The 15097-nt window shown below is 35.4% G+C and overlaps 2 protein-coding genes across 3 annotated transcripts in view; one reads left to right on the forward strand and one right to left on the reverse strand.

The window, feature by feature from the left end:
- LOC107733869 (tetratricopeptide repeat protein 30A-like) overlaps positions 1-10885 on the forward strand; it is a 12156-nt gene extending 1271 nt beyond the window's left edge. The window contains exons 3-20 of one of the 2 annotated variants that reach the window (XM_016545697.1): positions 76-285; positions 2757-2813; positions 3260-3395; positions 3669-3773; positions 3859-3987; positions 4289-4338; positions 6322-6474; positions 6621-6686; positions 6980-7033; positions 7114-7179; positions 7332-7408; positions 7585-7795; positions 8334-8381; positions 8529-8600; positions 8725-8828; positions 9504-9582; positions 9946-10075; positions 10342-10885. In XM_016545697.1, the coding sequence (XP_016401183.1) occupies positions 76-285; positions 2757-2813; positions 3260-3395; positions 3669-3773; positions 3859-3987; positions 4289-4338; positions 6322-6474; positions 6621-6686; positions 6980-7033; positions 7114-7179; positions 7332-7408; positions 7585-7795; positions 8334-8381; positions 8529-8600; positions 8725-8828; positions 9504-9582; positions 9946-10075; positions 10342-10478 (1884 nt within the window). In that variant the 3' untranslated portion in view covers positions 10479-10885. The remainder of the gene's footprint in view (positions 1-75; positions 286-2756; positions 2814-3259; positions 3396-3668; positions 3774-3858; positions 3988-4288; positions 4339-6321; positions 6475-6620; positions 6687-6979; positions 7034-7113; positions 7180-7331; positions 7409-7584; positions 7796-8333; positions 8382-8528; positions 8601-8724; positions 8829-9503; positions 9583-9945; positions 10076-10341) is intronic. The other variant, XM_016545698.1, reaches the window with a different exon arrangement.
- Positions 10886-11786: 901 nt separating this feature from the next.
- On the reverse strand, positions 11787-14836 carry LOC107733838 (UPF0764 protein C16orf89 homolog). The gene is made up of 8 exons (XM_016545642.1): positions 14600-14836; positions 13753-13905; positions 13525-13675; positions 13320-13437; positions 13017-13179; positions 12773-12877; positions 12587-12636; positions 11787-11890 (listed from the first exon to the last, which is right to left on the reverse strand). The coding sequence occupies exons 1-8, from the start codon at positions 14766-14768 to the stop codon at positions 11870-11872; spliced, it is 930 nt and encodes a 309-aa protein (XP_016401128.1). The 5' UTR covers positions 14769-14836; the 3' UTR covers positions 11787-11869.
- Between the last annotated feature and the right edge of the window lie 261 nt (positions 14837-15097).

Consider the following 15097-nt stretch of genomic DNA (forward strand, 5'->3'; position numbering starts at 1 on the left):
TGGATATATATATATATATATATATATATATATATAATTTATATTTTATGTGACAGTCTCTCTCTTTATGTCCAGTCCAGGGCTGCTCTGTCTCTCCTAGGCTATTGCTACTACCACATGCAGGACTTCACTAATGCAGCAGAATGTTATGAACAGCTGACACAGCTTCACCCAGAGGTTGAGGACTACAAACTTTACTATGCCCAGTCTCTGTATGGAGCTTGTACCTTCCCAGAGGCCATGAAAGCTACTTTTCTCTTGGACAGCACAACTAGTCATACTAAGGTGAATACACATTACCTTTTGTCACATCTGCAAAAAATGTGTGAATTAAGGAAATGAACCGTCCTTAAAACTGTTTTGCAGGTGTATATATAGGGTGACCAGATTTCTCATGGATCAAACGAGATCTCTTAAATATATACATGCATGTGCTTGTATTTATATATGCATAATAAATATACACAGTACACACTCATTTAGTATGTAAACAAAAACTTTTATTTTGGATGCGATTAATCGTTTGACAGCACTAATATACATATATATATATATATATATAGGTTCATCTGAACCAAAAATTGTGAAACCTTAATAGCATATCAGCAAGAACATTAACGCATAAATCAACCAGTGTGTGTTTTATTAAACAAAAAGACATATATCCACTTACAGCCATCACGATAGTTCCACTCCTCTTTTGCAAGGCGTCTCTTCTGACCACAGACTACGACCACAGTCATGGTCAGGAACAACAGACTCACCCTGAAACTCATTCTGGTTCTTTATGTTTCCTGCAAAAGTACACCCAGAAACTTAAACTACACCTGTAGTTATTGAAACTAATAACTGAAAGTCCATTTCCTCCCTTTGAAAATGGTGAAATAACTGCCCTGGTCTGTTCCTCTCCTCTAAGCAGATGATGTATGTTTACTGAGAGATAAATCAAGCCCTGTGCTACTAAACTCACTATTAATCTTAATCCTAAAAATAATATTGGTGCATAAAGACCATATTTGGTTTCAGGGCACAGTCTGTGCCGACTTGCCTGATAGCTGTGCATGACATTTTCTTCATGGTCTGTAAGAAAGCTACATTTTTAAAACAACGTGCATGTGAAAATAGAATAAAAACAAGAAATAAACATTTATGTTTAAACTTAACTTAATTTAAATATATCTATTTTTACATAAAGTACATAAGTATGTGCATTTCTTGAAATATAAATATGAAATCTTTACACTAAAAGAAATTCAGCCAAAACAACCTACACTTTTGGAATTATAGAAGTGTGTAAATTTACATATCCATATTTACATACCAGTCAGAGAGTTTGGGAAGATGTGTGCTCTTTAAAGTACTCCTGGAGTTCTGTGTCTTGGTTGCTCCACCAGTCTGTCCCAAGACTGAAGAACACTCCCTCCTGTTTTAAAGCATTCCCTCATCACACACATCTTTTCCAAACCCTTAGCTTGTATGAGCAAGCCACTTTGGTTTGAATTTCAAAACTCTTCCTTGAGGTCCAAAGAGTTCTGTAAGAATTTGTTTGCTCATTTGTGACTGTGTAGCCTAATGCTTATGTAATGCTTAAAAATATATCGTTTTCGTATGATTTTAGTTAGCATGCACTTTTAAAGTGTGTTCTGACATTTCCATGTAAAATTAATAAAATTTTGTGTGTGTGTGTGTGTGTATGAAGAATTTGACATAAATTGACAATATATTCCAATGCTGTATCTTATGTATTAAAAATACAGAATTTGTTTAAGCAGAAATTAGTTCTTTCAGTCTCTGCAAAGACCAGAGACCCAATATAATGATTGTGTCACATCCGTTTCTGGGACGGTTGCTAAGATACAGGATGGCTGCGTCGTGTCTCTGAAAACACAGAAGGGTTGCATCTTCAGCTTTCTTAATTTGACGTTTTTGTTTATGGGGTAAAGCTACATGTAGCGTTTGTTTTCGATAATGCCGCTAACAACGATTAAAGACGGCGAATACACGGCCACCGTGTACAAAATGGTGAGTTATTAGCTGCACAAGCTAACAGGCTAACTTAGCTTAGTTACCGCTGGTCTATGCTGTTTGCTTGCATTCTTACTTTTAGCAAAACGTTTAGCAATTTTCTTTTTATCGAAATGACTGGCTTTATACTAATCCTTATTTATTTCTTTATGAGATCAAAGAAGGGCGATATGGAGACGCAATTCATATTCTGAGCAAAGAGCATCAGAAACACACTAAAGTAAGTTACAGCAGTCATACTGAACACATTCTTTACATTGAATCAATCAATAAACGTCCTGTGCTTTAAATTGTGTTCTCTGTTGTTAAGAGAAAGAATCCAACCAACAAATAACTAATAAATCTCAGTTTAGCCATTTCAAATATAAAATCATTACGTTATATATATATATGGTATGTGTGTGTGTGTGTGTGTATATGGCTGCTGAAAGTTCAGCTTTTGTCATCACAGTAATAAATTACATTTTACAATGGATTAAAATAGCATGTATTGTACATTGTAATTGTATTCCACAATATTAATGTTTTTACTGTATTTTTTAACAAATAAATGCAGCCTTGGTAAGCATAAAGTACTTCTTTCAAAAACATTTAAAAAGCCTCCAACTTTTAAATGGTAGTGTACATCAGTTGAAAGAATGGTTATTACTAGCATGTCAAATTGCATTCATTTTATTTTATTGATGCTGATTTTAAAAATAAATATTATTATTCATCCCATTTCTAAACAGATGATTAAACTGCAAGCTGCCATCAAATATGGAGAGGAAGATTTTTCAGGTGCAAAGGTAACATTTTTCTTTCTGATGTAATTTATTCACCCTTATGTCATTCTAAACCACAATTTATGACTGTAATAATTCTTCTGTGGAACACATTTGGAAAATTGTTTAAGAATGTAGTGGTTCAGGGTACAATAAAAAAAAAATCTACTTTTTTAAAGTCTAATCTTATTTATTTTTCTTTTTAAAATAACTTATTTTTGTGTTCCATAGAAGAAAAGAAAGTTGTACCAGTTTTGACATGAGGGCGAGTAAACGATGAAATAATTTTTATTTTTGAGTGAACACTCCCTTTAAGTGTTCGAATGCCTATTAAGACCACAATATACATGAAAAATCCGGTAAGAACTCTGAGCAATGGCACATGTGGAAAATGAATCACCATCTGACCACAGAATGTGGCATGAGCGACTGTTTATTTTGTTGGAATATTTTTGGTTTTGCTTCTCCAGACTCTGGTTGAGCAGTTGCCTCAGGACAATCCAGACTATGATGTGGATCTCGGGTGTTTGCTTTATAAGGAGGGCGAGTATGAAGAGGCTTGCAAAAAGTTTATGTCCTCCATGAATGTACTGGGCTACCAGCCAGGTGAGCATGATTTTCTTTAGCGCTGGTTCCATTGAATTATAACTCTGTGTGTTTGTGGTGTCTACATGCAGAAGCTTAATAGACAAAACAGACAAACACATACACTGGTTTCTCCCAGTAACTGTTCTGCCAAGAGTTACAAACATAACATTGACTGGCTGACCGCACTGCGTAAGGGTAGTAATTTAGATTTTTTTTTAATGGAAATGAATGTGGTATGGAGACCTTTTGACAAACTGTGCTGGACTCTGATTGTTGTTTTTTTTGTTACAGATCTGGCCTACAATATAGCACTTTGTTATTACAGTTTAAAGCAGTACGCTTCAGCACTCAAATATATTGCAGAAATGATTGAACGTGGAATCAGAGAGCATCCAGGTATTTGTATCAGAAAATCCTTTAGGTGTTGCAAGACTTGCTGTGCTATAGAGTGAATTTCAATGAGTGACTCTTATGTTTATAGAGCTCAGTATTGGAATGACAACAGAAGGCATTGATGTAAGAAGTGTCGGCAACACCCTCGTCCTGCACGAAACTGCTTTGATTGAAGCCTTTAATCTGAAAGCAGCTATTGAATACCAGCTGAAGAACTGTAAGTATAGATAAACCACCAGGCCTGATGTTTCACGTAGGCGCCTTCCTATCATGTGCTTTTTGATGTGAACTCTATTTATTCATAGTGTATTATAAACTGCAAATCCATTAGCAGAATCTATGGCCTTCCAGGATTCCTAGTGGCTTTGCATTTAGCATTAAGCATGACGTCTACAGCACAGACTATGTTTTGCTCAGTGGCTTTCTGCATAGTTTAGCCTACAGAACGGCTACTATTGAACTTCAGTGAATGTAATTCAGTGATTATGGCCTCATATATCTAATTTTTTTTGTTGCAGATGCTGCTGCACAGGAAGCACTGACTGACATGCCCCCCAGATCAGAAGAGGTACTAAAAATGTGACCTCTGTGGTAACACTTTTCCCCCCTTGACACTTGGCATTCACATGGATTTTGTATCCGGATAGTATCTGGATATTGTTTAGCAGGATTGCATTCAAATGTATCTCACTTATCCATTCGAAATGGAATGGCACTCATGTATTACATCATAGTTTGCTTTAACCATACATTTTCTGCCACCCACAGAATTTTTTAATACAATAATGGATAATTCAAAATTCTTATCTATGGATAAAACAAAAAACATCTATCTGGTCTATTGTGTAAAGGATGCTAATAAGGATTAGATATGAAGAAAAAGAAGAAAAAAATTAGGTTTAAAATGCCCCGGCAAAAACACACCATGAAGGAGACGTGACTGAGGAATTGGGGAGAGAAATGAGAGACTGTAAGTGTAGTTCAGTGAAATAATACATTGGATATTGTTCATTAAATTGGCGAGCAGATTGCAAGACCTCAGTGTCTGTTGACTTATTCACATTGTGCAAGCAGAATTAAAAGAAGAAGCTGCAAAAGCTCTTTAAACACTGATAAAAATAGAGCACGATAGAAAATTTACAACCTAGTCCATCAAAGTGACGGATAATTTTTATTTGTAGCTCAACCTCATTATATAGTACTTAATCAGCGTAATAATTATATATTGCTTAATCAAAATGCATTAGCATTTACACCTTGTCGCATTTATACTTAATGAAATGAAATCAGAAACCATCTCTAACTACCTTCGAAAGTACTTTCAGTGATCCGATTGCAGTCTTATCATATTAGGTGCATTTGCATTTGACTTTTAATGTTTTCAAGTGCTGTCCGATTGTAATTTGATCACTAAAAACACCTGGTAATATGTTTATAGCTCATTACTATTTTATTCCAGTATTTTTCCAGGTGATTTTGCTGTAAAACTTTTTCCGAGTTCTGTTTTCTCATTTCTATAGCAATGCAGCAAACAAAGGCTGTCGGATAAGATCAGATGCCTGTCAAGAGAATATTTTCCTCATTAGTTATGCTGTTTGATCTGAGCGTGCTCACTCTTGCAGGATAGCTTCTTATGAATCAATGTCATAGGCATGCCAGTTCACATGCACGCTTGAGGAACTTTTATCCTATATTGACAGACCATGTGCCATCTATTTCAGAAGAAAGAAAATTACCTAGTCATTTGCACTGCCTTTTAATAGTACAATACAAGTTTAATTTTCTGGAATCCCCACCAGATTGCCTGTAATTATGCACTGGGAATTAGCTGTTTTTGAGATTCCGGTGCAGGTTTAATCCTTTTCTGCAGGGGTTTGTATTGTGAGAGCTGATAAGCCCACACCTGCTGGCTAGAATGATGGTGGGCTGCAGGGACATGTCTCTGTGCTAGTTTGCGCTGGCACCTCGAAGTTAATGAGTCCAAACAGTGATCCATCTTACATAAGCACTCATTAAATACACTGTTTCTTCCCGCAGGACAGGTTTTTTTAAACACTGAATCTGTAGCTAGGACTAGTACAAGGAATGTACCAGATTTGAGTAAGAATTCAGGGTACTGCGCAAAGATGTATTTACAGGGTTATGTAATTTCCTGAAAAGAGGGCCTATATATAGACAGAATGTGCTTATTTATCTGAAATCTAACAAATATACAATGCAGTTTTAATGTTAGTTTACAGATAGATAGGCTAACCCTTCATGCTGAAGTCTTTAGTTTATGCATACATGGGATTTTTCATATCTGTTCTGAGAAATGGACAAGCGAACATAGCTGTCTGCTGCCCCCTAGTGGAACGAATGGAATGTCAGTGATTATTTACCATATAGACATTTGATAGTTTATAGTTAATTGTCAATAATTTGTTAATTAGCTCCCTTAGTCTATTTCTGTGTAAGAAAAGCTTTTACATTTGAAATTTGGCCCATATTCTGATTGTTTAAAGTCTGTCAACCAAAGAACTGATGATTGTCCTTTTTTTTTTACATTTAGGAGCTGGATCCAGTCACTCTTCACAACCAGGCCCTAATGAACATGGACACCAAGCCCACAGAGGGTTTTGAGAAACTTGCTTTTCTCCTTCAGCAAAACCCCTTTCCTCCTGTCACTTTTGGCAACTTACTATTGCTTTATTGTAAATATGAGGTTAGTGTGCTTCATTGCTAACAGTTCTTAGCAATCAGGAAACTGTTTGGTAGGGGTATATTAATTATGCACCTTAGCTTTCATAGAAACTTTAAAGAAACTTCTTTAAGGGGTGTCTGAGGGTTCTTTGCTTTTGTTGTCTATAGTACTTTGACCTTGCTGCAGATGTCTTGGCTGAAAATGCTCATCTCACTTACAAGTTTCTCAAACCGGTAAGGCAGTATTGATTTTGTAGCAATTTCATGTTTTATTTCCCTTCGGCCTCGTAGTATTTGCATTGTTAGTTTTATGAAAATTTAATCATGTATATACAGGTCTCCACTTTCATTAGCCCAGATAGTCGTTCCAATAATAACGTCCACATTGATTGATTCCTCTGGCCATAAGGCATTTACAAGTAATAACACACCAGGTGATACTTGCAGAGTTGCCTCATGCATATTGACATATCAGTCCGAACTCACATCAAGACGGTAGGGCTAAAGTTTTGTTCTCCTGTTTATAGTACCTCTATGAGTTCCTGGATGCCATGATCACATGTCAGACAGCACCTGAGGAAGTAAGTGATCTTTTCCAGAGTCTTGGCAAGTATCTAGTGAGCATTTGTTATTGAATTATTTGACTTTTCATCTGACGTAGGCTTTCCGAAAATTTGATGAAATTGCTGGAAAACTGACTGAGCAACTGCGCAAGGTTACGAAACAGGTTACAGCTTGGCATTTTGCCTTTTAACAATTCACAGCATTTATGCCTGCTTGTGTCAAATGCTACTCCCTGAATACACCATTATGATATCAGTATGTCTGGCACTGAAATGGCTAATTAGTTTAAAAACTCTAAAAACTCTTTCCTCAAAGGTGCAGGAAGCAAGGCACAACCGGGATGATGAATCCCTAAAAAAATATGTCCAAGACTATGACGAGGTTCTTGAGAGGTAAATGTAAGATTCATTTACATTGATTACATTTATGCGTTTAGCAGATGCTTTGTATGAAGTGACTTACAAAAAAGGTGATTACTAAAGATTCATCCATAAATTTCTGTTCTTTATGTAAACATGTAATATGTTCACCATACACAAATACTTGTGTTTTTTTTTTTTTTCTTAAGATACATCCCTGTACTAATGGCACAGGCCAGAATCTACTGGAACCGTGAGAACTACAGCATGGTGGAAAAGATCTTCCATAAGTCACTGGAGTTCTGTAATGAGCACGACACTTGGAAACTTAATGTTGCTCATGTGCTCTTCATGCAAGACAACAAATATAAAGAAGCCATTGGCTTCTACGAGCCCATCGTTAAGAAGCATTATGAGAATGTAAGTTTAATGTTACCGAATGTGCTTTTCTGGTCACTTTTAATGTATTTTGAGTCCCTTTAAAGACTAATGCCTTTCCATAAAAGCCAAGTCCACATTTAAATAAAATAATAATGATAACTTATGAAATACAAATGACCAAAAACGGAGTCAGTCCTCAGTGCTAGATAACAATAACCTAAATCAGTCAACCAGTAATACGGTATTTTGCATAAACAGTGCTCCAGATGTGTTTTTTAAAAACTGTAAAATAAGACCTAGTTTTCTTTGACTCATGGATATTAGGAAATAAAATAACTTGTGCATGCAAAATTACAGAATAGAGCCATTCGATTTATTTTGTTAATTTGTTTTGCTAATATTTTACATACTATATACATTTTTATATATTTATTATATTTTATAATATAAATATATAAATAATATTTTATTTGTCTTCTGTGATGGTGGGTGACATCTGGCCGTACTTGGCAGACAATTATTTAACAAATCTAAACCTTTCAAATGAAAACATGTTCTTTGCTCCTCTGCTTGCTAGCTGGAACAGTGTAACATTCAAGAGTGTCCCTGCAAAACAAAAGCCTCGGTAAAATGATCTGTGACTCTTGGGAGTCTTACTGTGTGACTGCATGGAGTTTGCGGCATGATGTTTGATTCTTTTGTTTTATTTCGAAGAGTGTCTACTGTTATTAGCATCCTCACAATTAATTAACAGTCACATTTTGTCCTGTAGATCCTTAACGTCAGTGCGATTGTCCTTGCTAACCTGTGCGTGTCATATATCATGACCAGCCAAAATGAAGAGGTAAAAATTCTAATCTTATTTAACTATAATTGATACCACTGGAACAGCTTTGTTTCATCATATTTTTCTTTCTGTGTTTTTTATTTTTATTTGACCTTTCGGGTCTGCGTCTGTGCGTGTACAGGCAGAGGAACTGATGAGGAAGATAGAGAAAGAAGAGGAGCAAATCTCGTATGATGATCCAGACAAAAAAATCTTTCATCTGTGTATTGTCAACCTTGTAATAGGGTATGTACAATATATTTAGGTTACATTTTATTTTTAGGTGTCCTTGTTACAGTGTATGTATACATGAAAGTACTGAGTAATATTAAGTAACTACATGTATTTACTATATGGTTAGGGTTAGGATTAGGGTTTGGCTTAGAGTTACTTGCATGTAATTATGCATAATTTATTGTTATTATAATAGTAAGTACATGTAACTTGTAACAAGGACACCTTAATATAAAGTCTTACCTATTTTTTACACAATTGTGTTAAATCAATTCTTAAGAACATCCTCTATGAACATTTATCTTATACAGTTCGTACAGATACTGTTTTCACTTTTTTTTTTTACTTTTTGAAATATCACACAAATCTGAAATATCATAATAACATAAGACGACATTGTAAAAGCAGTCTGTGTATATTGCACTGCCATTCAAAAGTCTGGTGTCAGAATGATTTTTTTTTAAAAAATCAAAAATCATGGTTTACACAAAAATATTAAGCAGCATTTTAAAAACATTGAAAAAAGTTTCTTTTTCTTTCATAAAACTTTTAGAAAATCTTATTGACCCTAAACTTTTGAACAATATGTATGCCAAATAAAATGAGATAATCCATACCTTTCATTTTAAAGACACCTATTCTTAATGTGAATTACTTGTAAAACTTACAATGCATAATTTCTTACAGGACTTTGTATTGTGCTAAAGGGAACTATGACTTTGGCATTTCTCGTGTCATAAAAAGCCTTGAGCCATACAACAAAAAGGTAATCAATATTTCATTTAATGTTTTTAATAGCCATTTTTAGTTGAGTTTAGACAGCACATAAACTTTCACATTCCTTACTTGCTGTATTTATCTTAGTCCTGCTCTGATACAGTTATCAACATGCTATTTTTGTGTATCCACAAATATCCACTGAAGAGGTCTTTGCTGTTTCCAGCTGCATAAATAGTGTTACTCAAGGACCTCAGCATTCTTGATCTCATGATACTGTAGTAGATGTACAGCACTGGATTGCTACTGCACTTCCTTTTAGTCTGATGTTTACTTGTTTCACTGAAATGATTTTCATGTAATATTATGTAGTCATTGTGCTTGACATGACACTGACATCCTATGTTTTCAGCTTGGAACAGACACGTGGTTCTATGCTAAGAGATGTTTTCTCTCACTGCTGGAAAACATGGCCAAGCACATGATCATGCTCAGGGATTCGGTGGTGCAAGAGTGCATTCAGTTCCTTGAGCACTGTGAATGTAAGTACATCCTCTAAAAAAATGGTTTGATCCCACTGATAGTACCTCTAAAACAGGCTCTGTATCCGGTTTCGTATGTAGCAGGACTGTGTCAACGCAGAGCTTTAATCCTCCAGTAATTCGCAAAGTATCAAAATCTAATCTTGTTTCGATTGTTTAATTCGGTGGGGATGAAATGCTGGTTTTTGAAAGCTGAGACACTAATTCATTTTCAATCCCGAGATTCTCCATGGGACTAATTACTTTTTTTTTACCCTCCCCTCTAGTGTACGGAAAAGATGTGCCTGCCATCATAGAGCAGCCTCTGGAGGAGGACCGCATGCACATTGGCAGGAACACCGTCACGTATGAATCACGCCTGATAAAAGCTCTCTTCTGTGAAGTCACAGGGTGGAATGAGTAATCATTAAACATCATATAGCTATATCAGAACAAGATATTGGGCAAATATTCACCACAGACCACAATTTTCTTTCCCTGATTTCATGGATGGCTGGAGGTCTGACTAATAAGACATCTCAACGTGGCTACTTTGTAAGCAGCTTTGGAGAGATCATGCTGTTTCTGGACTGAATTCAAACATGCATTTTTAAGCATGCTTTCTCTATAATAAAGAACCCACAGGGGTCCACTCCCTCCAAACATGAAAGCTTAAACTAAGAGAAAATATTCACCAACAAAGGGCATTTTGTTCATTTTAACTAACCTCTGTTTGCATTAAAATAATAGCATATGCCTATATTTAACCTTTTATGCACAGTTCATTATCATTAAAATTGTATAGTTTGGTTATTTTTCCTCAGAATAAGAAATGTATCATAATACTGTACATTTTCTTGTTTTGTTTTTTTCGAAGAAAATTCGCCTTTCTCTTTGCCTTTCTTTGAATCATGTTGTTTTACATACATAGCATTAAATCTACCACACATTCACAGAGAACTGATCATAGAGGAAAGAATAAATCCCAAATGTATCTATAAAACCTGATAAAGAAGGAAATTTAGTTCTGTAACAATTATCTCATGAAGCATGGCCCTTAAATTAAGGGTCTCTTCGTTATGTCCTGCTCTGAAAGGTAATAGTTGAGAAAACCTCCTAATGCACTCACTGCAACTCCTGTCATATGACTTGAGCAGCCATCTATGAAAAGAAACATGTGTTAGTTTGAAACACATAATCATGTGACATTAATTAAATAATAATTCTTTTTTTTTTCAACTACTGCAACATTAAAGGAATAGTTCACCTACAAATGAAAATTAACCTCTGTTTTCAAATAAAACGTGGTTATATTTAACCTTTTATGCACAATTCATTATCATTAAAATTGTATAGTTTGATCATTTTTCCTCAGAATAAGAAATGTATCATAATACTGGAAGTTTTTTTTTTAATATATATATATATATATAAGTATACATTTTCTTGGTTTTCCCCAAAAAATTTGCCTCTATTTATTTTCTTTGAATCATGTGTTTTTTTTACGTACATAGCATTAAATCTACTACACTTTCACAGAAAATTGATCATAGAGGAAAGAATAAATACTAAATGTATCTGTAAAGCCTGATAAAGAAGGAAAGCCGAACAACGGGACCGATCGAGGTGCTCGACAAGATTTTTGCTCCGATTCTCTAAATCGGGCTAGAAATTCTGTAGTGTGAGCCAGGCTTGAGTTCTGTCACCATTATCTCATCATGAAGCATGGCCCTTAAATTAAGGGTCTCTTCGTTATGTCCTGCTCTGAAAGGTAATAGTTGAGAAAACCTCCTAATGCACTCACTGCAACTCCTGTCATATGACTTGAGCAGCCATCTATGAAAAGAAACATGTGTTAGTTTGAAACTGTATAATCACTTGACATTACCCAAATAAAAATGAACATTAACAACTGCAACATTAAAGGAATAGTTCACCCAAAAATGAAACAAAAAAAATTGATTCACCCTCAAACAATGCAAAATGTAGATGAGTTTGTTTCTTCATTGGAAAACATTTGGAGACATTTAATTAGCATTACATCACTTGCTCACCAATGGATGCTCTGCAATGAATGGGTGCCGTCAGAATGAGAGTCCAAACAGCTGATAAAAACATCACAATAACCAGTTTGGACAGTTTATGCTTGTAAATAGTGCTTGATCTGTACATATTTCTCACCTGATTTTAACTAGATTACTTTTTTGAAGTTAAAAACGTCTCGATTAATTTGTTTATTACAAACACGCAGCTGTTTGTTTCACAAGATGCTAATTGATGGACGATTTGTGTGGATTACTTGTGGATTATTGCGATGTTTTTATCAGCTGTTTGGACTCTTATTCTGACGGCACCCATTCACTGCAGAGGATCCATTGGTAAGCAAGTAATGCTGAATTTCTAAAGAAACAAACTCATCTATATCTCGGATGGCTTGAGGGTGAGAAACTTTTCAGCAAATTTTTATGTTTGGGTGAACTATTGCTTTAAGAGCAAACAAACACCTGTCAATGTTTTTTCTCTTCTTTTCACCCGTTTGTGGGGTGCATCCAAGAATTCCTCAAAGATCTGGGAGATATCCTCTAAGGGGGAAAACCAATATGCAACATACAGTTTAAAAGGTGATTCACACCTGTATAGTTCAAGGATTTTATTTAATATCCAGTTGATAAACATTAGGATATGATTTTATATATATTTAAAATGCACTCAACTCACCTTCTTTGCCAAAACAGCCTACTTCTTGGTCTTGCCATGTTAGAATAGATTGTAACCAGTCCAATTTATAGAAGTCTGAGAATCCCACTAAACCACATAAAAGAACTGCAAAATAAATAATTTAATTAAAAAAAAGATACAGTAAGTGGATATTATCTTATAAGATGTAACCAAATCTTTCTCCAATAATTTGTTCATAACTATATATATAACTAACTTTGTTCGTAACATAGCTTATACTAACTGTTTTCTATAAAGATGTCCTGCATCTGGCCAGTAATAACATTCTTGAAAATATCCTGGTTGCTTTTCATCATGTTGGAGCAGAAGATTCTCTTATAATATTCCACAGTAATGTTGACACGAGACAATCTCAGGTCCCCCTTGAGCATTCTGGAGCACCCTTTCTGAGGACACAAGTGTCAGACTGAAACCACACAGATTTACTTCAGAGACTTACATAAGAAAATATGATGCTTTCTCTTCTTAACAAAGGGTAAACAGTCAATTGCTAATACTACAGTGAAGATTATTAAGGATGCGTTACCATCGTTCCTATCATGAAGTACAGTAGCTGGTGGGACAGGGAATAGTGCGGACATCCAAATTGTGTCATCGTGTCTCTACAAGACTTAGTCACAATACATGGGGTTCCATTGTCTTTCCTTGCGATAAAATAACAGTTGTGGTATTGACTGATTTTTATAACTTTTTGATGCAATTTTTTTTCTTTTATGCTATAATCTTCTTACCATGTTCCTAGAAGGAGAGTCATGCACTTGTCACTCAACTGCTCATCATAGCACTCCATAGACCTCACTGAGGTATAAACAAGTGAGGGATCTGTGGAGCTCCATTCTGCAGGCAGGGACCAGAAGGAGCTGTCCAAAATGGGCTCAAACTCTGTAGCAGAAACAGTTCATGTTTTCTGTGCCACTATTAGACTGTTTAGAATAGATCTTCCCCCCAAAGAGCCTTACCTTTGAAGTATTTGGGGTCTGTCTCCTGAAGAGCGCTGACGGCAGTAGAAAGGCTCTTGTTCAGTCTCTTCAACATAGAAACAGCAGCTGCGCGCTGAGAGAGACTCAGAAAATCTGAATGCGGCCAAGTTCGTGTTGCCTCCTGCAGCTGCGCTGAGTTATATAAGTGGAAAGAAGCCTAATGGTGAACCATTGATGGACTGTTTACTTTAGAAGTTCAGCCCCAAAAATTTTTATTTTTTTAAAATACATTTTTGTTTTCACTCATCTTTAAACATCCTTTTCAGACAACATTTTAGTAATCAGAAAAGTTATCCTACATGACAAGTTCTGCCAGAGTGCGCTAAAAATGAACAGAATCGGTCGCGTTTAACTGATGGAGTAGCCAACAGTGCATTGCTTGCTCGAGCGCTTGCAGTTCATTATCGGAGGGGTAAAACGACAACATTGTTATTTCTTTTATTGGATTTACATATCACAAATGTAGGCTAATCACAAAAACACTTTAGTGTTTTTTTTTTCAATCGTCGTTAAGGTAAATGATAGTTAACTAACAGAATAATATTGATTGCGCGAGGAGAACCTCAACGGACTGCGCAACGACAAATATAATTCCATTAAAAAGGCCATTGCTCAGTTGATTTCACAACCGAGTCCAATGTCGGTCCATTGAAATGAAAGTCTCTTAAAAGTTACATGAGTGAAAAAAATACCGCACATTGGTAATTACGATCAGTATAAAGTTGAAAAAAAAATTCATAATTCAAACGTAGCCTAAAGTGGCACTCAAAAAAATCGAGTAAACAAAGTGATTTAAAAAAATCCAATCTGTAAAACAATGGCTTACCTTGAAGTATTAGGTATCCAACAACACCGTCCAGGTTGATGTTTCTGCTCTGCGTGTCAAAGTATGTGATTCCCTTGGATAAACTCATAAGTATGTTATCAATCACATCCTGATTTGATAAATCAATTGTAGACGAGAGAACAAGAATCACAAGGAAAGGATACCACATTTTAAGAGCTTTGAGAATACAAAATAAACAGCTAAAAGAGTTAATGGACGAGTGGTCTGTCCAGTAGCTTTTTTTCCTTATTTTGAAGGCGAAGCTGTTTGTCAGAGCAAACCCATCACGTGGCTCAGGTCCGCCGCTTTAACTGCTTTAAACCTTTCCAAATCATTAAAAAAAGAGCGCGTATCAAACTGAAACCACAGTCAATTAATCGATAATAGTAGGCGAATTTAAAAAAAAACGCACATTATACAGGCACTTCTTATTTAATGGTATTTTATTGTTTAATTGTATTTAATGTAGGCCTATTAAACGTTCAATAAAACATTTGC

This window comes from Sinocyclocheilus rhinocerous, unplaced genomic scaffold (assembly GCF_001515625.1).
Source record: "Sinocyclocheilus rhinocerous isolate Xijiao unplaced genomic scaffold, SAMN03320098_v1.1 scaffold189, whole genome shotgun sequence".
Taxonomy (NCBI): Eukaryota; Metazoa; Chordata; class Actinopteri; order Cypriniformes; family Cyprinidae; genus Sinocyclocheilus; species Sinocyclocheilus rhinocerous.

Bases quoted from the DNA above. Each gene is read 5' to 3' on its own strand.
- LOC107733838 (XM_016545642.1), bottom strand. From the start codon at position 14,768: ATGTGGTATCCTTTCCTTGTGATTCTTGTTCTCTCGTCTACAATTGAT. The intron at 13,676-13,752 runs GTAAGGCTCTTT...TTTCTGCTACAG, and splicing joins AGACCCCAAATACTTCAAAG to AGTTTGAGCCCATTTTGGAC. The intron at 12,878-13,016 runs GTTAGTATAAGC...TTTATTTTGCAG, and splicing joins GGACATCTTTATAGAAAACA to TTCTTTTATGTGGTTTAGTG.